Genomic DNA, 25,488 nt, shown 5'->3' on the forward strand with positions numbered 1-25,488 from the left:
AATATCAGAAGTGTTTTATTCAGCGTTTCAAAAATTAAAAGTAATTGTATACCCAAGAATACTTAATACTACAGATATTCCATTAAGAGATGATATTAAAAAAAGTCATATTATATCTCGAGTATTAACTGAAATAAGAAGATGGAATGATTCCATAACTGCAGATCTTTCATGTGTTATGAGATCGTTAAAAATAATATTTGAAAAATTTAGTGATGAAGAAACAAAGAAACAAGTATTTAGATACATCCTTGGATTTACTGACTTTGCTTTCTTTCAACCAACAGTATTTGGTATTGAAGTTGGTATTAAGTATGTATTTAAATTACTTCCTATTATTTATGATTCTTCAATATTTAAAGAAGTTGATGAAAGTCTAGCAGATGATACATTAGATGTAATTGAAATGATAAATGAATTTTTAGTATTTAATGATGGAGTATTTAGTGGAGTGGCAATATTATATTTAAACATGTTATGTGATTCTTATAGTATTTGTGGAATTAAATTAAAATACAGAATACTTGAAATGATAAAAAAATTTATTTGTTTATTTCCAAATGATTTCTTTGTTTCAGAAAATAATGGAACAATGATTCAAGAACGTTGTATAAAATCATTAAAATCATTTATTACTGATAAAGATTTTGAAAACATGAAAGATAAAATAGAAATTACACTTCTTTGGTGTTTAGATACTATTCTTAATATTGAAAAAATAAAAGAAAGAGCTAAAACGTCTAAGTGGTGGGGAATTAATGAATTAATTAAATTATTAATGAATTTTACTCTTGACGAACCAATAATACAAAGAATTATTCAATCACACGAAACAATTATTTCTTTTTTTACTGAACCAAACAATCAATTACAAAGAAGTGAATCTCAAGAAAAAATATTTCTTAATAAATGTTTACATTATAAACTAGAAGTACATCAATTATTATTTGATACTCTTACTCAAAAATTAAAAACTATTGACTCTTTTAATAAAATAAATGTTAAAATATTAGAAATCACTAATATAACGAAATACAAAGAAATTAATGAACAATTCTTAATTGAACATGATACTCAAATATTTAATCCTCTTGTCAATTTTCTTCAAATTGTAAAAACAAAATCAATAGAAACTTCTCAACTTGATGTATTTAATTATTTTATTGATTATGGAATTAAACCATCTTTACAATTTAAAATGTATGCTCAAAATCTTTCTCAAGAATGTCATTCAATATTAATAAATTGTTATCTTATATTCAATGATACGTCTAAAAAATCAAAATGTGCTGATATTTATGTTAAACATATAGACCTTATTACTAATAATTATTTATTGAATATAGAAGGATATAGAAAACAGTGGTGTGTTTTAGAACTACTTTATTCTATTGAACATATATTTCCTCAATTAATATCAAATAAATCATTATTAGGAAATGGATTAACAATACAGTGGATTTATTCTCTTTTAATCAAATTAATCTCATCACCTCATCAACCAATACGAGAGCTAATTCAACCACAATTAACTTCCATTGGAGATTTATATTTTCATTAATTTATTTCGTTGAATTTTATTGTTATTGTTTATAAAAAATATACTTCCAAAAATTAATTAAAAAAATGAATAAATTCAAACAAAACTGTTAAAATAAATACTTTTTGTTCCTGTCCATATATTTTTAACTGAAATATATTTAACATCACTAAAGAACTTTCTCCCATCAATAAAAACACTAAATAATGAGTCTTCACAATTGATCATCATCTTTGTACATGTTGAAACATTTGCTGAAGACTCTTCTTTTTCTTCTTTTTTTAAGGGTGAATCTTCTTTTTTGTCAACTTTCTTTTTCTCTTTTTTTTTCTCATCTTCATCTCCACAATATGTTTTAATAATCTGTTCACAACTTAACAACTTTCTATCATTCTTTCGAATTACACTTAACAACACTCCTTTAAAATCTCCATATTTTTCAATGGCACTAGTAGTTTCAATACCATCTAATCGAATAATATCTAATGCACTTAATGGTTTTTTAATTTTTGTAACATGTTGTTTATCTTTCTTTTGTTTACAAATATCAATAGCAATGATAGGAGGTTTTGAGTCAGTTACAGTTGGTGTGAGACAAATACTCTTCAAAAACGGAACAATTACAGTTTCATTTTCTGTAGTTAGTTGTATTTCTCCTAATTGAACATACTTTTTAGTTTGTGCATTTTGAATAACATCATTAACTTTTTCAAATATTAATTTACATATCTGTTGTTGAATATTTTGAATTGTATTAAACAAAGCACTCCACTCTTCTGAAAAAAATAATTCTCTATATTTTTTACTTCCATCTAATACTGTCATTAATTCACATGTTTTCCCAACTGGAATATAATAGAATTTAAACATTCCTTCTCCTCCTTTTAATTTCTTTGAAGTAATTTCAATAAAAGTTCGAACAAAAAGACTTACAAATCCATCAGAACCACAAACACCAATTTTAATTGCCTTTTCTTTAGTTCCAGCTTTCATCACTAACAATGCAATAAATTTTTTCATTTCTTCTGAATCACTTATAAAAATAAAATGATATCTATTTTCAGTAACTTCTTCAACATTCTCTCCTATAGCTTCATAAAACCTTAAAGACCGTCGTTTCTTTGGATCAATAAGTAATACAATAGGTTCTTCTTCTTTTTCCATCATTCCTATAGTTTTTTCCATTGAGTATAATGGTTTGATACAATCTTCAGTATCAGTAGAATCATCATTATCATTGGTAATAATTTTAACATTAGTAATAGTCTTTCTAGCTATTTTTCCTTTTTGTGACCCACTTGTTTTCATTTGTTTTTTAACAGAATCCCGGGCAACAAACTCTAAATTTTCTTTAGATGTTCTTTTTTCGGGTATATCACCTAACTTTAATTGGATTTTCTGACTTAAATTTTTTGACACTAGACGACTGTCTGGTGGTGTTGGTGCAATAGGAACTGAATTAGACTCTTCTGAGTCAGACCCTTCTTCTTGAATATTTTCTGCTGCATCAAAAAATAAGTCTAATGTTTCTAATGTATTGTCTGTACCACTAACTGTTTGTGTTTTACACAACTCAACAAAACGAGGTAAATCTTGAAGATGATTAAATTCTAAAGGAATAGAATCAATAGTACATGTAATTGTATATAAATCTTTATTAAAATTTTTCTTTTCGTTTGCTCCTTTCATATCTAAATCTCCAGTAAATCCTGAATAAAATATTTCATTTAAAGATAATGAACAAGAAGCGTACACCAAATTTGGTTTCTTGTACTTATGTAATCTGATATTTATTTTATTATTTATTTCCTAATAATCAGTTTTGTTTCATATTTTTTTATTGTAGCTTATCAAACAAACCCGAAAATAATGAAGGTATGAAAAGATAATATTGAGATTGACCATTAACGATGATGTATCTGGTGTCATAATCAATGGAGCACTTGTTTTAATTAAAGATTTTGTTTTGTTCATACAAACTGATATCAAAAATGATTTTGGAGCCTTTAATGGCATTTTCGCTGCTTTTTTATTCAGTATTTTATTAGTGGTATAATAATTAACAAATTTTTACAAACTTATTTTTGATAAATGAAGGTGACACACCCTTGGGATCGTGTTTCTTTCTTTACTTGTCAAATCTCCTAACTGACCTTCCAAGGTGACAAGACGAGACATAATTAACTGTTCATCTTGAAATTCTTATAGTAGTTTACTATTAATTTCAAATCCCAAAAATTTTGAAATGATTGGTTTTTTCTGTTCTATTATTGGAATAGAAAAATCAAAATAAAAAAGTATTTTGTTATATATTACATAATTATAATAATTTTAAGAAAAACAAAAGAAAACTTAAAAATTGGAAGTATTAGATATAGTAAAATGGAAGTTAATGCCATTGGACCATATGATGAGTTTGATTTATTAGAAAGAATAGGACAAGGTTCTTTTGGTCAAGTATATAAAGCGTTTCATCAAAACACAAGAACAACTGTTGCTATTAAAAGATTACCGAAAGATGCAGATTTTCAAGATATTAGAAGAGAAATTGATACACTCAAAGTCCTTCGATCACCGTATATTATCCGATACTATACAAGTGTATTAAGACAAGAAGAATTTTGGGTTTGCTTTTATCATAATTCAATAAATTAAATAGTTATAAATAGATTGTTATGGAATATTGTTGTTACGGATCTGTAGCTGATATGATGGAAATTCTTGGAGAAGAATTAAAAGAAGATGTTATTGCACAAATTTGTCATGACGCTCTTCAAGGATTAAAATATCTTCATGAATTACATAAAATACATAGAGACATTAAACCAGCTAATTTCTTAATAACAAAAGATGGGGATGTTAAATTAGGTGATTTTGGTATTGCAACAACATTAAATGATAAAACAAGACATCACAAAACATTAATTGGAACTCCTCATTTTTTAGCACCAGAAATAGTTGATGAAACAGGTTATAATGAAAAAGTAGATATTTGGGCATTAGGGATTTCAATTATTGAAATGGCTGAAATGTATCCTCCATATTTTGAGATGTATCCTATGAGAGTATTAATGCTCATTGCTCAAAACCCTCCACCTAAATTAAAAAATGAAAGTGAACATAGTTATATTCTTCAAGAATTTTTAAGTACTTGTTTGGTTAAAATTCCACAAGCAAGACCATCTGCATATACATTACTTAAACATTCTTTTATTTCTATGAGAAATAAACAAAATTTAATGACTTTATTAGATCGTCTCAGTGAAAAAATTCAAGAAAATGGTGGAATTGAAAAGACACTTGATCTTGTTAAAAAACAAAAGAAAGAACCAACATTCGCTAAACCTGAAGGAGGTGAAGGAATTAAAGATGGACAACAAGAAAATGGAATGGGAGATTTAGAAGATATGATTGATTCTATTGTTACTGATTATAATGTTCAAGAAACTGGTACGTTAGAATTATCTAACCATCTTTCTAATCATACAACAGAAGACATTGACGTTAAAAATCTTTATCAAAACGTTATTTATACTGATGAAAACAATCTTATTGGCATACCTGATGATCAAAAAGAAGATGTTTCAATGAGATATTCTCCTGTCCCTCTTTCTTCATCTTCTGGACAACCAAACCGTAATTATTTTGATGGTTCTAATGATGCTAATGATAAAGAACAAGAAGGTGGTGATTTATTAAATGCTTCAAGTCCTTTACCTGAAGAGAAAGGGGATCATGACCGTTCACCAATAACTCCAATTTATACTGAAAGTTACAGCATTAACCAACCATTTGTTCCATTGAGAATACCTTCACAAAGAGAAGATGGTAAAGCAATTGAAATTAAATCAAATGCAGATATATCATATGGACTAATAGAAAATGCAGAAAATGAAATATTTCGATTAAATGGAGAGTGGAGAGGTGTTACTGCTGGTGGTTGTCATGTTTTTCCTAGTTGGAGAAATAACATACAAATTAGTGTTCATGTGTTATATAAAACTACTATTGGAATTAGTTTAGAACAAATAGCAGAAGAAGGAAATTTAACTCATATTGCTATATATGCATTTACAGCTAATGAAACTGAAGATAAACAAAGAATGTTAGATATAGTTGATGATTGTGTTATTGGAGAAGGAACAACATTTTCCTTAAAAAGAAGGATAGAACAAACAATAGATTTTGATGAAGGGTGGTACGTTATTTTTGGATGTACATATCAACCAGGGATTGAAAGAAAATACTCAATGGAAATCGAATACCCAGATGGTTCTGCTCAAGTAAAAATATTAAATGAATCAGAAACTGATTGGAAATTATATCAAATTAGTAGTGAATGGAATAATAGAAATAATGGTGGTAGAATTAAAAGAAATTCATATCAATGGTGTGATAATCCTAAATTTATTATTACATCTACCCACCCAACTTCATTATTTATTTTATTAGTTGCATTGGGTATTGATGAAGATACTGAAATTGGATTTGTATTATTTAAAACAAAGGAAGATGAAACTCCATTAGCTGTACTTACACCTGGTAATATCAAAGAAGAGTCAGAAGAAAATGATACAACATCATCATCAGCACTAGTAGATAATGTAAGTGGAACTTATGTACTAATACCTTATATGAGAGGAAATCTATCTCGTACAAGTTTTAAAGTAATGATTTATTCAATGTCAGATATTTCTATAAGTCAATATATACCAACTAAAACATCTTGGATATCTGGTGAATGGAATGAACTCACAGCAGGTGGATGTTTTAATTCTGGTAATTGGAGAAAAAATCAACAATTTGTTCTTAGAGTTAAAGAAAATACCAGAATCATTGCTGAATTAGTTTATGATAAAGGAAGTCCTGAAGATAAAATGAGTATGGGAATGACTATGATAAAAACAGATTCTAACACAAAAATTTTTGGATTTGGATACCAACAAGTTGTCTTTAGTACTAACTTTACTAATGCATCATACATGAGTAAGACTGTTGAGTTAGTCCCAGGTCAATATGTTATTATTCCAATGACAATTTTACCAAATTTCTTTGGTAAATTTACTATTGTTATTCATGAACTGCTTCGGTCTACATTTGAAAATCCATCTGTTGAATTATCTGAAATAAACGAGGGGTTTAGTTGTTTCATATCAGGAGAAAATGGTAATTTAAAACAACCTCATTTATTTGTTATGAATAAAGGAGTATTGTCATTATTCTTAACTCCTATGATAAGCGGCACAACTAATTCTCAAAAGAAGATCACAGTCATTGATCAAAATAAAGGTAGAATACTTGCAACTTGTGATGAAAATGATTCGGACAGTTTGTTAATTTTATTTTAGTATTTAAGTAATATTCATTACTCATCAACTAGTTCAAACAAAAGTTATTCTTGATTCTCAAACTAATGTTCTTATCAGTATTCAATCAACTGAGCCTTCTCAATTAGACCAGTTCTCTCTATTACTTTTCTCAACTGGTAAGATTCACCAAATGGCTTAAATTAATTTTGTTCTTGTTCTAAATTTTTTTCTCCTATAATAATAAAAATATAAATTTAAAACTATTAAGACAACAATTCAATTAAATGCCAAGGAATGAAAGATCGACGGCTGGTTTATTTGTTTGTTGTGGTTGAGCTGGAGTGGCTTGTGTTTGAACACCAGGAGTAGCAAAGAGGGCTGGTTGTTGTTGGACTGGTTGAGTTGGTTGTCCATAAAGAGTGGCATAAATATTTTGTTGTTGTTGGACTGGTTGAGCAGGAGTAGATTGAGAAGGTGTGGTTGTGTTCAAATTATCAAACAAAGACATTACACTTTGTTGTTGAGGTGCTTGTTGAGCTGGTGCCGTAGTTGGTTGGGCTGGTGCAGCATCACCAAAGTCAAGTAATGATTTTGTGTTAGCAGGTTGAGTATTGATTTGGATGTCATCTTCCTCATCAGAAGAGAATTCTTCACCTAAAGTCTCAAGGTTCTTGAAATTAAATCCACCAGCTTGTGCTTTTAATGAAGAAACGAAAACTTCTGGTGGTTTATGTAATAATGAGGCCAAAGAGCCAATATGTGGGATTAATTTAACTAAAACAGCTTGGTCAAGTTCTTCAGAATCATCTTTAATAACTGGTTTTTCAGAACAAACCATCTCTTTTGCAAGTTCTGGATCATGAGCAAGAAGTCTCCAATAAAAGAGACCTCTATCTCTAAGATCAGGATTATCACTTTCAGTGCACATAGTAAACAAATTTTGAAGAACATCTTGATCCTCTAAAGAAGCTTTTAAAAATGATTTAACTGTTGCAGTGAGTAATTGTAATTGGACATTAATATCTTCTTCTTGGAAAGTTTCTAAAAACATTTGTAATAAATCAGCTACATTAGTAATTCTGTCTGAATATTCTCCAATAATCCAAATCATAGCAGCTTTAGCTTCTGGTTCATCAAGAGAATCCAAATTTTCACAAAGAGTTCCAATAACTTTTTCGTATCTATTTGGATATCTTCTAAAGATATCTCTTATAACAACGATTGCTTCTTGTACAATATAATTAACTTTTGTATTAATTAAATCAACTAAAGTAGTAATACATTGATTAGCAACGTTTTCTAATTTAATAGCACATCTTCCTAAAGCCCTAACAGCTTTTCTAACAAATTCAACATCACCCATTTGAGAATAATCAACAAATTCTGAGAGAATTTCTTTTATATTATCTTTATTAGCTAAAGCAACAATAATTTCAAGTTTTTCAATTTTAATATATAAAGGATCATTATATTTACAATAAAATATTTTTACATCATTTACTAATAAGTCTTTGCATTTTTGAAGAATTAATCGAATATTTCTTAATGCAACATATTGAATTTCATATGCTTTAGATGCAGACATAAGTGTTCCTAATGGTGGTGCAATCTTTTTTAAATAAAGTGATGCATTTTGTTCACTTAAATGAGGAAGTAATACAAGAATAAGTTTAACAGCAGCTAATACTACAGCACTATTGGCAGCTTTTAATCTTGGAGAAACTTGTTCGCAAATACTTTCTGCAATTTGGACATTTTCTGGAACATATTTAGAAATAGTGTCTAATATAATAACTTGTCCCCATTCATTTGCACATTTATTTAATGCAGTAAGAAGAATGTTGTAATTTTCTGAAGTAACTTCAAATACATCATGCTTTTCTGACATGCTATTAATTTCATTAAGAGCAGCAAGTGCATTAGCAACTACAACATGATTACTATCAAATATTAATTCTTTCAATGTATTAACAAATCCTTGTCTAACACATTCTTCTTGGTTTAAGAAATATAACTTTGCAACACACATGGCTGCTGTCTTTCTGACATATGGGTCTTGATCTTTTAATGCTTTTTGTAATGGGTTGTATAACTCTTGTGTAACTTTAGGTACTCTAATAGCTCCCATTGTTCTGATAGCTAATGCACGTATAATTGGATTAGGATCATTTGAATCTCTCAAAAAAGCTTGAACTGCTCTTGTTGCATTATCTTGTTGTGTTTTAGCATAATTCATAATGTATAAATATGCCAATTTCTTAGCGTCAATATTTGGTGTTGCAACACATTGAAGAACTTCTCCAAATAATATTCCAACATCTTTCCCTTCTGTCATTTGAGAAATAACTATTTTTAATCCTTCAATTCTTTCACTTTCCTTTTTGTTAGTTAACATTTCTCTCAAATCTTGAGTATCTGCAACTCTAGCTTTCATATTTCCTTTCTTTGACATCTTACCTTCTTTTATTCATTTTTAAGTTCATAGTTCTTCTTTTTGCGTAAGGAATTTTCTTTTTCTTTTTAAAAGTAAATTGTTATTTCTAACTATTAGTATTTTGTTTTATATTCCATTTATTAATAATTTTGTTATTTCATTATTCAATTTAAGTAAAAATAAGTAAAAAAATTTTTATTATTGTTAAGATAATCTCTTCATTTTACACTTATTTACTTAATTTGTTTTGTATTATTACTGTGTATTATTGTCCTTTCGTAATACATTTCAAGACCCAACAAAAAAAAACACTCACCTGAGCTAAACAAACAGAAAATGCTACTAATTAAAATAAGTATTTCATTATTTTTTATCATAAACAGAAATGACTCCATTGTAATAATGCTTGTCGTTGTTTTGGTCGATGATTCTTTAACTCTTTGATTGTTTTTGGTTTTTTGTTTATTGGAAGCTTTTTTATTGAAGCATCAATTTGACCTCGATGACGTTTAAAAGCTTTCCACCTTTTGATTTGAATTTGATCTGATGGACCTCTCCTTCCAATATAGTATCGACAATACCACTGAAACCATCCCCTGATGTCATAGTCTCCTTTACAAACTGGGATCCATCCATTTTTTTTCCAAGTTGTTAAAGACTGTCTTGATTTGACTCCAAAATAATTCAATTTTGGGTCAGCAACAAGACTCCTTTTATCTTTACTTTCATCATACCATTCAATTGGGAACTCATTCACACAATCATTTAAGTATTTCCCTTCAAATACTCCCATTTTCAACATTTGTTTAGGTGAATAATATGGTTTAAATTCATTATCAAAATTCTTTCCATAAGGTTCAGATAATTTATATTGACATTCTTGCATTTTATCTTTAACAATAATAACCTTTCCTGGACAATACCATTCTTCATGATGAGGATTCATTTATTCTTTTAAAAGTTATGATTAGAATGAGATATATTATATTAATCAAATCTTATGATATAAAAAACCGAAATATAAGAGAAAAAAAGAAAATGAATGACTTATTTCTTCTTTTTATCTTTCTTATCTTTTTTACCTTTACTATCCATTGGTTCTTCAGTGTGAGGAGTATAAACCATTCCAGTAGTATTTGGATTCTTATTAAAATCATAAGTTTTATCTTTCATATGAGTGACTTCTTCAGCTTGTCGTTGCATTTGATTTGTCATAGAAGAAGCAGCAACAACAACTAACTCTTCTAAAATTTGTCTTTTTGCACCATCAAAGATATCACACATAATTTTAGAGTTAAGTAAAGCATTTTTCCATTCAGTTCTTTCATCAACTGTTTTAGTTTTAAGTTGATATTTATCATCACCAAAAGTGATATCTAAAATAGCTTCTTTAATTTCTTTTCCTTTTTTTGGTTGTTCTAAAGGGACTTCATCAATGATAATACCTTTTAAAGACAATGACTTTCCTTTCTTATCTAATTCTTTTTCTGAATCAGCATAATGTAAAACACCATTTTTTATTTTTAAAAACAGTTTATGAGTTTTTTTCTCTCCGAATTGAACAGTACCTTTAGTCTCAATATGTCCAGGGAATGGAAGTACTTTTGGAAGACATTCAGTTGGACGAGCGAATTTAATAGTTTTTGAAACAATTTTTTGTAATTCAGCGTCAGAGATAGTAGTAAAAGAAGTAGTATAAAACATATCAGCTTTTTGTTCAATTTCTGAAGTAGAAAACTCAACACCAAATTCAATAGCAACATCTTGTTTATTACCAAAAACAACAATTTTAGTTTTAGAAGAAACAGCACTAAATTTTTTTAATAATTCTAAAGCGTAATTATAGCTGTCAATATTAGAAATATCAAAAACAATATAAACAACACTAATGTCAAGTAGATTTTTTGTTTTTAATAATGAAAGTGTTTTTTCAACAGTTGCAGTAATAATTGGTGTATTTCCTCTTTCAGAATCAAAACCAGCTAATTCTTTAATATTTCCAGGTGAATCAATAATTTTTAAATTAAACATTTTACCAACTTGAGTAATTTTTGAACGAGTACTAAAGTTTCTAGTTTGCATATAATATGAAAGTTCTTCATTCATAATTCTTGAAACCAAAGTTGTTTTACCAACAGTAGAATCTCCAAGAACAAGAATTTCCATATTATCATTAACATTAGCATCAGTCTGTACATTTTTTTGTTTATAAACATCAACAAGAATATTACACAATTCATTAATTTCACCAGCCACATGAATTCCACGTTCTTTGCAATGCATTCTAATAGATTGACATTCTCCATGATTATCCTCTCCTAAAATGGCAATAATATTTTTTGCTTCTTGGCTTTCTTGTCCATATATTTTTCCACATATCTCTTGAACTTCATTTAACGTACTTATACTTTCTACTTCATTTGATGAAATTACTACTAAAAATGCTTTTTTTGATGCAAAATGCATTTCTCTCATTGGAAGTACATTTTCGTATCCTATTAATGACGATATTCTTATTTGTAATTCTGATTTCCCTTCATATTGAATTGAAGCTACCATTGGAGTTGATGTTAATAAACAACTCTTTATTCCAATCCATTTGTTTAAAAATTTTTGTGTTACTTCTGGTGAATGTGATGTTATTAATACTTCTATCGATGCTGTTGCTCCTCCTACTACTGTATTTTTTAATATTTCAATATATTTCTTTGATAATGATTTAGCTGATAACGCTGGGTATTGTGGATCTTCACATAACGTAGGACAACTCATAATTCTTAGTATAATTTTTAAGTTCTAGATCTTAAAATTTAATTTTATTTGACAATTGTTTCATTATTATTTTTATTTTATTTTTATTTTTTTATAAATAAAAATTAAAAAAAAAAAGAAAAAAGAATTAAAAACAGATGAATACAAAAGCAGAAAAAAAGTATTTTCAACAAAAGGTATGGCAAATGAATGCACCATATTACTATGATGTTTTTATTGATTTTTATACACCACACCCAACAATATCATTTGATTGGACAAGACAAAAAACAATAAGTAATAATTGTATTGAACAAGAATTTGTCTTTGGAACACCAAACGGAACAGGAATTGGAATTGGTAAAGTAATATTACCAGATGAACAATGTTTAATAAGACAAACTGATTATTCTAATGGAATGATAGGATATTATGACATTGAATTACCTTTTTCAAAAATGAAATTAGAAAAAATAATTCAATTTGGAGGAGACTGTAATAGAATTCGATTCATTCCATCAACGTCATTTATTGTTACACAACAAAGTCTTATTTCAACAAATCCAGAAAAAGCATTTATTCAATTAGTTGATATTGAAAGTAATTCTATAACAACCGTTGGAATTCAAGAAACAGATGGATATGGAATAAGTGTTAATATGTTTGAACAAAATAAAATAGTTACTTGTACTAATCAAGGAAGTTGTTATTTTTGGGACTTAAATTCATTAAATCAAAATAAAAGTATTAAAATTGTAAATGAAATTTCAGTTAATGACATCGACTGGAATTGTTTTTATTCTCAAGTTATTTGTGTTACTGAATCAAATCAAATTGTTTTTATTGATGATAAATCTTTAAATAAATCTTATTACAATGGTGGATCAATTATGAATGCTTGTTGTTTTTCTCCTTTTACACCTAATCTATTAGCAACAGGTCATGAAAAAGGTTTTGTTAAATTATGGGATCAAAGAAATATGTCTTCTCCTTTATTTGTTATTCATCAACATAAATCTTCTCATAAATCCAATTCGGTAAATTCTCTTCAATTCTCTCCTCATCAACCAAATCTTTTATTATCTACTTCATCAGATAAAACAGTTAATATTTATAATCTTGCTAATATTGGAAAACCTGAAGAACTATCTGTTTGTTATTTTCTTTTTTTAATTTCCTTTTTCAATTATCAAACGTTCATTTAAAATAGTTTTCTCATTGTGCCCATAACAGCCAAGTTGTTGAAGCTCGTTGGAATCCAAATTGTTATGGATTTATTGCATCAGTCGCAGAAGAATATGACATTCATATTTGGAAATATACAGAAAATACAACAAATTAAATAATAAATACTCAAAAAAAGAAAATAAAAAAAAAGTATTAAATAATTTAAAAAGAAATTTAAATAATTTTAATCATTTTCATCATAAATTAATGAAGTTTTCTTTGAAGCAATAGCATTAATTAAAGCGATTTTAATAATAGCAGAATTTGATTCAGGAATACCCCAAAATAAAATTTGTTGTAATTGAATAATAGGACTACCAGCAATTTTACCAACAAATTCTAAAAAACTACAGTACTTACGAACGTCATGAGACTTTTTAATTTTGGCTTTTTTTAATAAAGAGTTTATTAAATCTTCTTGTTGAATAGTTTTAGTTACTTTTTTAACTGCGTCACACTCCTCATTTAATGAATGTGATAAAATCAAATTACATTTAATTAATGGTGAAGTAGCGTAAGTAAACATACAACCATTTCTATTTGGTTTAGAACAAATAAGAATAATATCATTACATAAAACTAATAATTTTTTTTCTAGTTTTTTTTTATTAATAATTTTGATTGAATATTTTTGAATTATTCTTCTTCCATCTTTAATAAATTCTTCTCCAGTTAACTCTTCAAATCCAACTAAATTATGTCCAAATTCTTTTAAATAATTAAAATCATTTAATTTAGTTTTACTTTTTTGAGAAATTATTTCAATAGAACTAATTTTAAATTGACACTCTTTTAACGTATCAGTTTGTAAAGCAATTGGTGTTAATTGAATTAAGTTTTGAATAAAGTTAATTAATTTTTTAATATGAAATTCAGGGATATCAACTAATTCTTCAATACAATTACTATCATTTTTTTTATCAATTAATAATTTAAATTCGTTATTATTAATAAATACTTCTTTAAGATAATTTAATGTATTTTCTTTATAATTTGCACAATCAATAAATTTAGGTAATTCATTTAAATAATTATTTAGTCCATTAATTAATTCATCAAATCTATCACATTCATTTCCTATTTTTGTATTTTCTATTATTCCATATAAATTATTTATTAATTTAGTCATTTCTCTATCACTTTCAAGTGTTTGAAAATATATTGAAAATAATTCTTTTGCTGTTTTTTCTTTTAATAAATTAAAATAAAGTGAATATCTATAAACATCTCTTTCAAGCCAATTATACCAATTAATATATTGAATCATATATTCTGTAAATTCTTTAATTATTCTAAATCTTTCTATAAACATTTCTTTAATTTTAATATCACCTTTTGTTCTAACTAATTTATTTGATACCATTTTTAATAATATTAATGAACTTTTTCTTTCATTTTTTATTTTTTCTTCTTCATTTATTAATTCCTTTGTTTTAGTTTTATTTATTGGTTGTACTGCAATACTTTTTGTTATATTTCTTGAAAGTGTTTTTGTTCCATTTCTTGAATTTTTATTATTTTGTTGTTTTATTAATTGTTCTATTGCAATTCGATCTGATTGTTTTATATAACTTCCACCAATTAAACTAGAGTTTAAATAATTACTTATATGACGACTAGGAGTTGGTGTACTTTCTTCTTTTAATTCCTCAGTGTCATGTCTTGATATTATTTCTTGTTGTGGAAAATCATAAGATTCAAGAACAAATGATTTTGTTGGAAGAATTAATTTTGTCATTTGTTCTTTTATTTCAAGAGTACTTGGTGTTTGAGTAATTGGATTTGTAATTTTATATTTTTCTTTCATTTCTTTCATTTTTTGTTCTACTTCTTCTGGAGATAAATTATTATTTTCTTTATTTATTTCTTCAATACAACTTCCTATATGTTCAATTTTTGATCGTTCATTAATAGCTTTTTTGAGTGTATTTTGTATTTCTTGTGATTTAGAAATAATATCCGAATTCACATTAATTAACGACGATGAATCTTCAACAAGTTTATTTATTCTTTCTTTTTCTTCTTTATAATCAATTGCTAATGTTTGTTGTTCTAATATTTGTGTATTAATTACGTCTAATCTTTTTAATGCTTCAACTAATGCTTTTTCTTGTTTTGTTTGATTTTGTATTGTTTGTGAAATTAATTCATTATATTTCATAAACATTTCTTCTAATTCATTCAAACTTTTTCCATTAGTTCCTGTAAATTCATCTAATTGATTTCTTCCTTTTAAAACTGATGGATGTTTTTCAAGTATCTCTCTTCCTGCTTTCATCTTTTTCATCTATCTCCTTCTTATTTTTTTTATTTCTTTTTTTATTATAATTATATAAAATCTATTTAATTTACTATTTAATTATTTCTTTATTTTTTGTAATTTACTTTTTCAGTTTATTTTCTAAAATTCTTTTCTTTTTAAATTTGTTTTCCCTTATTAAAATTCTTTTCTCTTTTATTTATTAACTTCCTTTCTTATGCAAATTATAATTGTTCATTATCTCCTACTTTTTTTAATTGACTAACTTGTAATAATATTATTTTAGTAACGTATTTAAATATATTATATCAAATATTTCGATTTACATTAGATGAAATTAATAACTTATTATTTCGTTTAAATAAGTTCCCAAGAGAGAGGATATAACACTGATTAGTGTTAACTTGAATACAAATGGATTTGAGAATAGTAATAACTTTGAAAGTTTTAAACTGTCATAAGAATTAATAGAATTATCTATTATTGGGCTTTGATAATAGAGGGAATGAAATAATATTATGATATAAAAATGATTTGCCTGATTCAGTACAAAAGTATGTATATATCTTATAATCAATGTATGGCTTTCAAAATTTGATTCAATAGAATAAATTCAATAACAAATAAAAAAATAATAAACTATTCTTAGAATCGACTCAGGAAGATAAATAAGGTTGAGAGTTCAGTAATTTATTAAGAATGAAAAGAACGAAGAATTAATACAATATAAAAAATTCAATTTAAGAAAACAACTCTCTTTATAAATAAAGATTATATTGCTTCAACTAAATATATTGAAAATATATAAAAATTAAACAAACTAATGTTTAGAAACAACAATGACAATACTAAAGAATATTGGTTGGTTCTTTAAGACTGAAAATATGAAAACAGATTTATTAATTTAATTTATAATTTTATTATTTGTAATTAATCATTATAATGTTAATATCATTATTTTTATTTATTTCAATATTGTATGGATATATACAAACTAAAATTATGATGACATAATATATTATATTTAGTAATATATGAAGACATTCTTTTTTTGTAAAATTATTTAATTTGTTTACAATGATTAATAAAAATAGATAACCCAATTATTAATAAAGAAATTGAAAATGAATGAGGCTTAGAAATATTGTTTATAAATTATTAAATAAAAAGAAAACAAATATTAACATAAAATATATAAATATATTTGAATATGAGCTAAGATAAACCAAAATAATAAAAAATTTCAAAACACAAAAATGAATTTATTAAATACAAAAATGATAGTATTAAAAGATATCAATTCTTATAACATTTATGACTGTATTAGAAGAATTATTAATATGTATAATTAATACTTAATAAAAGAAAGTTCAAAGAATATGAAGTATTTGTAAAAGAAATCTTGCTACAAAACAAAAAAAGTATTAAAATAATATAAAATAGGAATTTTAGTACTAGATAAAAATGAAGAATATTTTTGTTATCTAAGTCGTTTTATTTATGAAGACAAATAATTATTATCAAAAGGTGTTGACATTGTAAAGAAAAAAAAGAAGAAACAGAAGAAAATTAAACATGACTTAGTAGGAAACTCTTCAAAAAATAATATAATACCATTTAAAATTCAAGAAAAGATGAATACAATATGAACAAAGAATAGCTAAACAAATAATTCTTTAAAATGAGAAACATAGCATTCAACATTGTAGATAGTTTTATTATTTTATATTCATTTATAGATGGTTTTTTACTATTTTAATTGTTATGGAATTGGTAAAAAATTGTTTTCATTTAATAACTAAATTCCTTTCTCATTGAGAAGTAAACAAAATAGTTTTACTTTATCTTGTTTCTAACGAAGTGTTTTTATATATAAATATATTTATCTAACTATACAAAAAATCAGAATTATTTTATTTTGAATATTACATGTTAAGTAGATAGAACAATAATATATTTATAATTATTTAAAAAAAAATAAAAAGCTTCAAATGAACCTTTTTACTAGTTAGTACTACTTTTTTATAAATATTTATTCATTATTTTCTATTTTCTATTACTTTTTTACTCTTTTTATGTAAAATTATTAAAAGTATTTTGATAATGTTAAAATTAATGATTATTTTAATATTATTAACTAATAAAGTATAACCAACTCTTTATTAAAACTATATTCAGAATAATAATGAGTATTATTTAATATATATACTCTAACATAACTTTATATCCTAATTATACTTAAATTTATTTATCCTAATAATAACAAGTATCTTCACAAAATATAATTTATTTCAAATTATTAATCAAATAAATATTTAATAACTACCATAACTAGTGTGGTTTACATATAATTGATTATAAACGTTCTCAAAATAACATATTTTTGAAATGATAAGTTTAAATGAGCTAAATAGATTAAAGATATTTTTAAATTCAACTTCATTAATGTTATATATTCCACTTTTCTGAATTAAGAAATACAAAACTAAGTTATCAACTTGTGATAACCCTATGTCTATCACACCAAAACTACCCAGACCGACTCAAAGTGATGCAGAAATGCAAGTCAATAAGAAATGCCTAAAAAGTGTTCATAACTTAACTCCAATGAAAACAGATAAAATTAAGACTATTAACAAACCAACAACGATTTCTAGTATCCCTACTCACTCTATTCCCTCTAAAGCAGAACGTGCGTTGTCAAAACAATTCAGTCCAAAACCAACAACTGAATCAAAAAACTTTAGTGAAAAACAAAAACCAAGACATCAAATCCTTCAACTTCTTTCAATGGAACAAAAGAAATCGAAACAAAAACAAAAACCGATTGAATTTAAACAAGAAATTGTAAGATTCCCTCCTTTAAACCAAATCAAGAAAGAAGAAAAATCGGATTATGCTAAAACAGCAGCATTTGTTAATAATATAATGAAATTTAAAGGACTTATTAGTGATCTTTCTGATGATCAAAAAGAAGTAATAGAATTAGCTGAAAATGAAATTTCATTCTTCTTTTCAGGTGCAGCAGGTACAGGCAAATCATATGTAATGAAAAAGTTAATTACAATATTGAAAGAACTTCATACTAAACCAGGGTCTGTTGCTATTACTGCCTCTACTGGTATTGCAGCTTGTAATATTGGAGGAGTAACATTACATAGTTTTGCTGGGATTGGGTTAGGTGATCAAAGTGTTGATATGTTATATACAAAAGTAATTAAAAACAGAACTGCTTTTGAGAAATGGAATAAAGTAGAAGTACTTTTAATTGATGAAATATCAATGATTTCAGGTGATTTATTGGATAAATTAAATGTTATTGCACAAAAAATAAAAAGAAAGAATTCACCATTTGGTGGAATTCAAGTCATATTTTCAGGTGACTTTTTCCAATTACCACCAGTATCAAAAGGAAAAGAAGTAAAATTTGTATTTGAATCAAAGTGTTGGAAAGAAGTTATTAAAAAATGTGTTATTCTTCATACACAACATCGTCAAAGTGATTTAACATTTATAGAAATGTTAAATAACATAAGATATGGATTTGTAACAAAGAAAACATATGAACTTCTTCAAGAATGTCAAAAACGTGATCTTGGAGATAAAAAGAAAACATGTCTTTTTTCTCATCGTCTTGATGCTGAAAATTATAATAAAAAAGAATTATCAAAATTAACTAGTCAACAATATGTTTACAGTTCATGTGATGTTGGTTCAGAACGTAATAGAGGTCCATTAAAAGAATGTCCAGCACCAGAACAATTACCACTGAAACTTGGAACATTAGTAATGTTATTAAAAAATACACAACCAGAAATTGGATTAGTTAATGGGGCTGTAGGAAAAATTTTAAGATTTGAAGAAGTTAAAGTAAAACATAAAGAAAATAGAGAAAAAAAAGATTCATATGCAACAGACTGTAATATAAAAAAAGGAGAAAATGATTTTTATTCAAACAATAAATTTTTTCCTGTGGTTGACTTTGGAAAAGGAGTTATTGTAACAATTACTCCAGATATTTGGGAAATTGAATCATTAGGACTCATAGTCTCAGCTAGAATTCAGTTACCATTGACATATGCATGGGGTTTAAGTATTCATAAATCTCAAGGGTTAACACTTCCTGCAGCAGAATTGAATTTAGAAAAAGTATTTGAAGCTGGACAAGCTTATGTTGCATTAAGTAGATTACAGTCATTAGAAGGGCTTAAAATAGTTGGTAAATTACCAGGAGCAGCAGCGTGGAAAGTTAATAAGAAAGTTCTTGAATTTTATAAAGAGATAGATAATCAATTCCAAGAGATAGATCCATCTGAATTATATTTTAATCAAAGTAATACAGAAAAACCAGAAGTAACAAAGCCATCACCTATGATAACAAATGGAGGTGTAACAGTAATTAAAATAAACCCAACACTATTAAAAAAATATTCAAAGTAATTAAAAATTTATGTTTTATACTTCATTAATGTTTTATACTTCATTAATGTTTTAAATTAATAAAAGAAAGAAATAAACAGCAACTAACCAAGATTCATTGAGGTAAATACAGAAATTAACCAACAAATTGATAAAAATAATTCTAAAAGTACATTAAATATAAATGAAGAACGACTAAAATGAAAGAGTTCTTGAACTATTGAAGTTGGGTAATGAATTAAATCAATAAGTGTATGTGTTGAAAATAATAATAAAAGAAGTGAAGTTGTAAATATAATAATTCTTCTAAGAATTCTTGTTAACTGATAAAAAGGATCAAGAAGGTTATGAAAGAATGGAATAATTAATAAACCTATATGTATTATTAAATCATTCATTTTCCATCCACATTGTGATAAATGTCTTGGATAATATCCTTTAGATTTGACTACTAATTTTATTGGTCTAATATCATCACAATTAATTAAATTTACTGTCATCGCTGTATCGGGAAATTGAAGAAATAAATTTATTACGACTAACACTGTTCCAATTATTATTAACTTCGTTAAATTTCTCATTCTCATATTTTTTTGTTTTTTCTTTCGTTCTTTTTGTTTTTTCTTTTTTTTTTTTTTAAGTTCAACTTCATTGTAAACTAAAAACTTGTCTATTTTTATTTTTTTGAAGAAAAGATTGGAACAGTAGATATTACTATTTTAAATAATTAATAAACTATTAAAATAATTAAAAAATTGAATATAAAAAGAGGATTATTTTCCTTGAGAATTCCACTGAAAGAGAAGAAAAAAATTAAAGAAAAGAAAAAAGAGAAACAAAGATTGAGAACTGAAAACTGAATAATACAATAGAAAGGAACGATGTCTAAGAAAAAGATTCTGTTAAAAGTAATTATTCTTGGTGATTCAGGTGTTGGAAAAACTTCTTTAATGAACCAATTTGTTAATCATAAATATAGTTCTGTCTATAAAGCAACTATTGGTGCTGACTTCTTAACAAAAGATCTTGTTGTTGATAATCATGAAGTGACAATGCAAATTTGGGATACTGCTGGAAATGAACGATTCCAATCTCTTGGAGTTGCTTTTTACAGAGGTGCAGATTGTTGTGCTCTTTGTTACGATGTTAACGATCCAAAGACATTTGAGTCCTTAAACAATTGGAGAGAAGAATTCCTTGTTCAAGCTTCACCAAAGAACCAAGACCAATTCCCATTTGTTGTTTTAGGAAATAAAGTTGATACTTATGAAGGAAGTCCTGATGCTATCAAGAAGAAGGCTGAACAATGGTGTTCAGAACATTTCAATATTCCTTTCTTCGAAACTTCTGCTAAAAATGCTACCAATGTAGATGCTGCTTTCCAATCAATTGCTCAAGCTGCTATTGCTCAAAAGGGAACTGATACAGATATTTATGTTATGAACCAAGTTAATATTGATCAGCCTGCTCCTCAAGCTCAAAAGTCTGATTGCACTTGTTGATCTATTTGAATTTTGGGTGAAGTTTCATTAGTATGTGTTTTTCTTTTTTTCTTTAAAATTTTTCAAGTTGTTTCATTATAAAAAAGTTTGTTATAAAAAAGATAAAGATATTATGAAAAATATTATCAAATAATGAAATAATTTTATATCAATTAATAAATAGATGATCTAATCATGGAAATTATGGTTCAGTTGTATTAAGATACTTTAAACAATAAAATAATAAAAAGGGGTGTTAATTATTTTATTTATTAAATGCATTACAAAAATTATTTGCTCATTTATTATTGAACTTACTAAAATAACAGCTTTACTATGAAGATAAAATTAACTTCCGAATATTTAATAACAGATATAATTTAGTTTATATTTCAAATAAAACATATTTAATAAATTTTAATTACAAAAACTTGTTTTGGTATGAAATCAAATTTTACACAAAGTGCTTTTGAAATAGTTTTACTTTTTAAATACTTGTTTATATTAAAATGAACGTGTTTATTACTTTCTTAACATGTAACAATATACTCAAGTTTAATCAATAATATGTTGATTACATAATAAAATATTTATTGTGGTTCTTTAATATTAAATTTCATCATTCTTTTTATTCTTCTTTTTGATTCTAATGAAAATAAAAATAATTAGAATGAAACATAAAAATAAAAACTAAACGAATAAATGAACAAATACTAATTAGCCATTCAATTTATTCAGAGGCTTTAAGAATATCAGAATCTCCTCCATCAATAATAGATAAAACAGAGACAGAGAAATATCTACCACAAGCTGTTCCAAGATCAACATTAGATCCAGAATAATGGACAACTTGAACTTTACCGAGAACAGCATAATATTCAATTTTAGCTCTTTCTAATGGTGGGCAGTTGGATGAAATTATAACAAGTTTACTTTTTCCATCACGAATAGTTTTAAGGGTACTTCTTGTTCCAAGAACATATTTACCACTCTTTGTTACAAGGGCAAGTTTTGAGTTAACTCCATCTTGTGTTTTCTTAGCTTGTTTGAGACTTGACATCCTTCCACTGACAGTTTTTTATCAGTTCATTAAGGTCATTAAATGGAGATAGGGTTCAAAGTCGATATATCTCATGTTTCTCCCTTTTATTATTATTTAATAGTAAATAAGTTATAATTTATAGTTAGATGTGTTTCATATTAATTTCAATTTATTATTTTATTTTTAAGTTCTATGTTTTTAGTTTTTTAATTTTTGAAGAATGAAAAGAAAGAACAAAGATCGAAGAATGTTAATATAATGGAAAATCACAAACGACAATGCGAAATATGTGGAAAAGAGTCCAAGTATCAATGCCCTAAATGTAATATTTTATATTGTAGTATAGATTGTTATAAGGCACATAAAATAAATTGCAAGAAAAAAGAAGCGCCTTTTATACCACTCCAACAAATGAACGATGATACAATTGGAGAAGATTTAATGTTATTGAGTAAAACACAGTCATTTGTTCATGCACTTGAATCAAAACGGAAGTACAATACATTTCTAGTGAAAAAATCAAAAAGAAATAGAAAAAGAAATGAAAATAAACCAAAAAAAAATAATCAACACATGGAAAAACATCAACAACAAACAAATTCTCAATCTGAGAAAGTAAAAATCCAAAACGAAAATGATATTACAATGAAAAGAGAATCCATAAATTTAAAAGAAACTAATGAAAAAAAGGAATAAAAAAAAACAAAAGAATGAAAATGGATAAAAAAAAACCCAGTTTAGTTTAATAATTTAACAAGTAAATTTGTACTTTTACTTTTGTTGATTTTCTGAGTCTTTTGGGGTTATTGTTTCAGTATCTTTTTTAATTGACTTGTCTTCGTTTTTAATTGATTTGTTCTCTCTTTTGCTTGAGTCACGTTTTGGAGAAGGTGAACTTCTAGAAAAAGAAGAACTAGAATCTGAACGATGGCGATGTCTAGAATATCTTTGAGAATGTCTTGAATATGGAGAGCGTGAACGAGATCTGGAGTCTGAACGAGATGATGAATGTCTATGACGTCTACTTGATGATCTTGAATGTCTTCTTGAATAAGGAGAACGAGAGCGAGAGCGTGAACGAGAACTATATCTTCTACTATAATGTCTTCTACGAGAAGAAGATCTATTTCTTCTTCTATATCGTTTCTCATTACAATCACGTGCCCAGTGTCCAGTTTTACCACAAAGATAGCAGACATCGTTTTCACGTGATCTATCTCCTCGAGCCTGTTCAACAGAAACATGTCTTCCTTTTATTGTAATATCAATTTTGTCATCAATTATTTTTTTACCATCTTCAGCATTTGTAAATGTCTACATGTGTCAGTACGAAAAAGTTTTTTATGATTAAGACTGATCATATAATCATTAATAATAATCACAAATTTCTTTTTACAATTTGATATATTTATTTCATATTCTTCAATGGAAGAACTCATTTATGATGCAAATGAAAATTTAAGAAATGTTAATAATTCAAAAATGAACAAACAACAAAACCAAAGTGTGATTTTATATCAATTGTTTCAATTGATCCATATTTTGAAAATACATCTTTCATTTCTGCTTGAGTAACACCATCAGGTAAATGACCGACATATAACTTTATAGAACTCATTAGAATGATTATAATTACTAGATAACCCTTTTTTATTTTTAATTTAAGAAAAACAAAAACAGAAAAAAAGAAGAAGAAAAAGAGAAATAAGTAATAAAAATAGTAAAAATTATATTATTCCTTTTTTCATAACAAAAAATAAAAAAAATAAAAAGAATTTTAATGAAAAAATTTTATTTTTATTATTTTTTTTAATGCAAACACCAAGTCCTCTTGTTTCAACGATGAAAGCATTTAATCAACATGAAATTGAAAAAGGAGAAATAGTTGGTAGAGAAAAAGAATATGAAGAATTAAAAACATGTATTCGACAATATGAATTATTTCCACATTTTGGATTGATATTAATTCATGGTGGGTCTGGTGTTGGTAAAACAACAGTTGTTAAAGAAGTATTAAAAGATAATGAATTTTTAAATGAATTAAGAGTAAAAAGAAGAACAGTATTTATTAATGTATTATTATGTACAAATAAAAAATGTTTTATTCGATCATTATCAGAACAATTATTTGGTGAAGAAAAAACATTTAAAGAAATTGCATCAGAGTTAAATAATGAAACAATTCCATCTATTCTTGTATTTGATGAAATTGATAATTTAAAAAATAAATGTAATGATATGTATCAATGGTTATTACAAGCATTATTTGGAATTAAAATTGCATATAGGTGTGTAGTCATTGGTTTAGCAAATGAAACACAAGATTATTATTCAATGGCAAATGATTTTACACGTTCACCATATACTGCACAGTTGTTATATACAACAAATAGTCTTGAACAAATTTGTGAAATTATTAGAACAAAAACAAATAATACTTTTGATTCAAAAGCTGTTGAATATATAGCAAAAGAAGTTTATAGAAAAGAAGGTGATCTTAGAAAAGTATATTCTGCATGTACATTAGCAATTCATTTAGCTATTCAAGATAATTCACCTGTTGTAAAAATGATTCATGCTATTAAAGCAAATGGAATGAATAATGGTGATACTTCAACAAAAGATTTTCTTTCAAGAATGGGAAAATATCAAAAATGTTTATGTGCTTCATTATTCTTTTGTCAAAATAGAAATGGGGTAATAGGAATAGGTGAATGGTATGAAAAATTTAAACAACTGATTGACTCTATTAAGATTAATCAAAAACATTTCACTATTAAAGAATTTAGAAACGAAGTATCAATTCTTGCTTCTCAAGGTGTTGTACGTAAAGTTTGTAATTCATCATTAACAAATATTGCCTATGATCATATTAGTCAAGTAACACCAACTTATGATAAATTAATGATGATAGCTATTTTATCTAAAGAACCTGTATTAAAACCAATTATTGAACAATTAAAACAAATGTCATTAAATTCAAATTAAGTAATTGTTAATTGTATTAATTTCATTTCTATTAGAT

At 26.0% G+C, this 25,488-nt stretch overlaps 16 protein-coding genes across 16 annotated transcripts in view, besides 38 other annotated features; 8 read left to right on the forward strand and 8 right to left on the reverse strand.

The window, feature by feature from the left end:
• EDI_032760 (uncharacterized protein) overlaps positions 1-66 on the forward strand; it is a gene marked incomplete at both ends in the record, with an annotated part of 2,305 nt that extends 2,239 nt beyond the window's left edge. Inside the window, one exon of the mRNA XM_001733207.1 lies at positions 1-66. This exon is cut by the window's left edge and continues 1,263 nt beyond it. Within this exon, the coding sequence (XP_001733259.1) occupies positions 1-66 (66 nt within the window).
• A 112-nt stretch (positions 67-178) lies between these two features.
• Positions 179-1,561, forward strand: EDI_032970 (uncharacterized protein; the record flags this gene model as incomplete). The annotated part of the gene is made up of 1 exon (XM_001734585.1): positions 179-1,561. The coding sequence occupies one exon, from the start codon at positions 179-181 to the stop codon at positions 1,559-1,561; it is 1,383 nt and encodes a 460-aa protein (XP_001734637.1).
• Positions 754-788: a sequence feature (AT_rich).
• Positions 985-1,012: a sequence feature (AT_rich).
• Positions 1,545-1,637: a sequence feature (AT_rich).
• Positions 1,637-3,718, reverse strand: EDI_032980 (uncharacterized protein; the record flags this gene model as incomplete). The annotated part of the gene is made up of 3 exons (XM_001734586.1): positions 1,637-3,349; positions 3,401-3,564; positions 3,619-3,718. 3 exons carry the CDS (start codon positions 3,716-3,718, stop codon positions 1,637-1,639), a joined length of 1,977 nt encoding a protein of 658 aa, XP_001734638.1.
• Positions 1,803-1,885: a microsatellite.
• Positions 3,327-3,348: a sequence feature (AT_rich).
• Positions 3,719-3,826: 108 nt separating the features above from the next.
• Positions 3,827-3,875: a sequence feature (AT_rich).
• A 47-nt stretch (positions 3,876-3,922) lies between these two features.
• Positions 3,923-7,048, forward strand: EDI_032990 (uncharacterized protein; the record flags this gene model as incomplete). Its single annotated transcript, XM_001734587.1, has 3 exons — positions 3,923-4,165; positions 4,210-6,868; positions 6,921-7,048. 3 exons carry the CDS (start codon positions 3,923-3,925, stop codon positions 7,046-7,048), a joined length of 3,030 nt encoding a protein of 1,009 aa, XP_001734639.1.
• Positions 7,049-7,082: 34 nt separating this feature from the next.
• Positions 7,083-7,109: a sequence feature (AT_rich).
• Positions 7,110-7,129: 20 nt separating this feature from the next.
• On the reverse strand, positions 7,130-9,301 carry EDI_033000 (AP-2 complex subunit beta-1, putative; the record flags this gene model as incomplete). Its single annotated transcript, XM_001734588.1, has 1 exon — positions 7,130-9,301. One exon carries the CDS (start codon positions 9,299-9,301, stop codon positions 7,130-7,132), a length of 2,172 nt encoding a protein of 723 aa, XP_001734640.1.
• A 117-nt stretch (positions 9,302-9,418) lies between these two features.
• Positions 9,419-9,486: a sequence feature (AT_rich).
• A 170-nt stretch (positions 9,487-9,656) lies between these two features.
• EDI_033010 (uncharacterized protein) lies at positions 9,657-10,229 on the reverse strand (the record flags this gene model as incomplete). The annotated part of the gene is made up of 1 exon (XM_001734589.1): positions 9,657-10,229. One exon carries the CDS (start codon positions 10,227-10,229, stop codon positions 9,657-9,659), a length of 573 nt encoding a protein of 190 aa, XP_001734641.1.
• Positions 10,230-10,330: 101 nt separating this feature from the next.
• On the reverse strand, positions 10,331-12,055 carry EDI_033020 (uncharacterized protein; the record flags this gene model as incomplete). Its single annotated transcript, XM_001734590.1, has 1 exon — positions 10,331-12,055. One exon carries the CDS (start codon positions 12,053-12,055, stop codon positions 10,331-10,333), a length of 1,725 nt encoding a protein of 574 aa, XP_001734642.1.
• Positions 12,056-12,113: 58 nt separating this feature from the next.
• Positions 12,114-12,146: a microsatellite.
• A 4-nt stretch (positions 12,147-12,150) lies between these two features.
• Positions 12,151-12,215: a microsatellite.
• EDI_033030 (histone acetyltransferase type B subunit, putative) lies at positions 12,193-13,376 on the forward strand (the record flags this gene model as incomplete). The annotated part of the gene is made up of 2 exons (XM_001734591.1): positions 12,193-13,185; positions 13,245-13,376. 2 exons carry the CDS (start codon positions 12,193-12,195, stop codon positions 13,374-13,376), a joined length of 1,125 nt encoding a protein of 374 aa, XP_001734643.1.
• Positions 13,370-13,450: a sequence feature (AT_rich).
• EDI_033040 (uncharacterized protein) lies at positions 13,446-15,548 on the reverse strand (the record flags this gene model as incomplete). The annotated part of the gene is made up of 1 exon (XM_001734592.1): positions 13,446-15,548. The coding sequence occupies one exon, from the start codon at positions 15,546-15,548 to the stop codon at positions 13,446-13,448; it is 2,103 nt and encodes a 700-aa protein (XP_001734644.1).
• Positions 13,842-13,902: a sequence feature (AT_rich).
• Positions 13,971-13,998: a sequence feature (AT_rich).
• Positions 14,172-14,256: a sequence feature (AT_rich).
• Positions 14,279-14,398: a microsatellite.
• Positions 15,541-15,661: a microsatellite.
• Positions 15,558-15,722: a microsatellite.
• A 68-nt stretch (positions 15,723-15,790) lies between these two features.
• Positions 15,791-15,839: a sequence feature (AT_rich).
• A 468-nt stretch (positions 15,840-16,307) lies between these two features.
• Positions 16,308-16,337: a sequence feature (AT_rich).
• Positions 16,338-16,415: 78 nt separating this feature from the next.
• Positions 16,416-16,491: a sequence feature (AT_rich).
• A 169-nt stretch (positions 16,492-16,660) lies between these two features.
• Positions 16,661-16,727: a sequence feature (AT_rich).
• Positions 16,728-16,935: 208 nt separating this feature from the next.
• Positions 16,936-16,963: a sequence feature (AT_rich).
• A 421-nt stretch (positions 16,964-17,384) lies between these two features.
• Positions 17,385-17,407: a sequence feature (AT_rich).
• A 61-nt stretch (positions 17,408-17,468) lies between these two features.
• Positions 17,469-17,505: a sequence feature (AT_rich).
• Positions 17,506-17,539: 34 nt separating this feature from the next.
• Positions 17,540-17,666: a sequence feature (AT_rich).
• A 131-nt stretch (positions 17,667-17,797) lies between these two features.
• Positions 17,798-17,843: a sequence feature (AT_rich).
• Positions 17,844-18,032: 189 nt separating this feature from the next.
• On the forward strand, positions 18,033-19,961 carry EDI_033050 (uncharacterized protein; the record flags this gene model as incomplete). Its single annotated transcript, XM_001734593.1, has 1 exon — positions 18,033-19,961. The coding sequence occupies one exon, from the start codon at positions 18,033-18,035 to the stop codon at positions 19,959-19,961; it is 1,929 nt and encodes a 642-aa protein (XP_001734645.1).
• Positions 19,939-20,026: a sequence feature (AT_rich).
• An 18-nt stretch (positions 20,027-20,044) lies between these two features.
• EDI_033060 (uncharacterized protein) lies at positions 20,045-20,527 on the reverse strand (the record flags this gene model as incomplete). Its single annotated transcript, XM_001734594.1, has 1 exon — positions 20,045-20,527. The coding sequence occupies one exon, from the start codon at positions 20,525-20,527 to the stop codon at positions 20,045-20,047; it is 483 nt and encodes a 160-aa protein (XP_001734646.1).
• Position 20,528: 1 nt separating this feature from the next.
• Positions 20,529-20,578: a microsatellite.
• Positions 20,579-20,655: 77 nt separating this feature from the next.
• Positions 20,656-20,708: a sequence feature (AT_rich).
• A 29-nt stretch (positions 20,709-20,737) lies between these two features.
• Positions 20,738-20,819: a microsatellite.
• Positions 20,820-20,821: 2 nt separating this feature from the next.
• EDI_033070 (uncharacterized protein) lies at positions 20,822-21,442 on the forward strand (the record flags this gene model as incomplete). The annotated part of the gene is made up of 1 exon (XM_001734595.1): positions 20,822-21,442. One exon carries the CDS (start codon positions 20,822-20,824, stop codon positions 21,440-21,442), a length of 621 nt encoding a protein of 206 aa, XP_001734647.1.
• Positions 21,443-21,516: 74 nt separating this feature from the next.
• Positions 21,517-21,604: a sequence feature (AT_rich).
• A 73-nt stretch (positions 21,605-21,677) lies between these two features.
• Positions 21,678-21,699: a sequence feature (AT_rich).
• Positions 21,700-21,805: 106 nt separating this feature from the next.
• Positions 21,806-22,088: a repeat region.
• A 63-nt stretch (positions 22,089-22,151) lies between these two features.
• Positions 22,152-22,481, reverse strand: EDI_033080 (60S ribosomal protein L30-2, putative; the record flags this gene model as incomplete). Its single annotated transcript, XM_001734596.1, has 1 exon — positions 22,152-22,481. The coding sequence occupies one exon, from the start codon at positions 22,479-22,481 to the stop codon at positions 22,152-22,154; it is 330 nt and encodes a 109-aa protein (XP_001734648.1).
• Positions 22,482-22,565: 84 nt separating this feature from the next.
• Positions 22,566-22,650: a sequence feature (AT_rich).
• Positions 22,651-22,721: 71 nt separating this feature from the next.
• On the forward strand, positions 22,722-23,159 carry EDI_033090 (uncharacterized protein; the record flags this gene model as incomplete). The annotated part of the gene is made up of 1 exon (XM_001734597.1): positions 22,722-23,159. The coding sequence occupies one exon, from the start codon at positions 22,722-22,724 to the stop codon at positions 23,157-23,159; it is 438 nt and encodes a 145-aa protein (XP_001734649.1).
• Positions 22,985-23,180: a microsatellite.
• Positions 23,132-23,194: a microsatellite.
• A 40-nt stretch (positions 23,195-23,234) lies between these two features.
• EDI_033100 (splicing factor, arginine/serine-rich, putative) lies at positions 23,235-24,081 on the reverse strand (the record flags this gene model as incomplete). Its single annotated transcript, XM_001734598.1, has 2 exons — positions 23,235-23,777; positions 23,956-24,081. 2 exons carry the CDS (start codon positions 24,079-24,081, stop codon positions 23,235-23,237), a joined length of 669 nt encoding a protein of 222 aa, XP_001734650.1.
• A 45-nt stretch (positions 24,082-24,126) lies between these two features.
• Positions 24,127-24,190: a microsatellite.
• Positions 24,191-24,214: 24 nt separating this feature from the next.
• Positions 24,215-24,277: a sequence feature (AT_rich).
• Positions 24,276-25,451, forward strand: EDI_033110 (uncharacterized protein; the record flags this gene model as incomplete). The annotated part of the gene is made up of 1 exon (XM_001734599.1): positions 24,276-25,451. The coding sequence occupies one exon, from the start codon at positions 24,276-24,278 to the stop codon at positions 25,449-25,451; it is 1,176 nt and encodes a 391-aa protein (XP_001734651.1).
• Between the last annotated feature and the right edge of the window lie 37 nt (positions 25,452-25,488).

The sequence above is a fragment of the Entamoeba dispar genome, genomic scaffold (genome assembly GCF_000209125.1).
Source record: "Entamoeba dispar SAW760 scf_1105229458401 genomic scaffold, whole genome shotgun sequence".
In the NCBI taxonomy this organism is placed as follows: Eukaryota; Evosea; order Mastigamoebida; family Endamoebidae; genus Entamoeba; species Entamoeba dispar.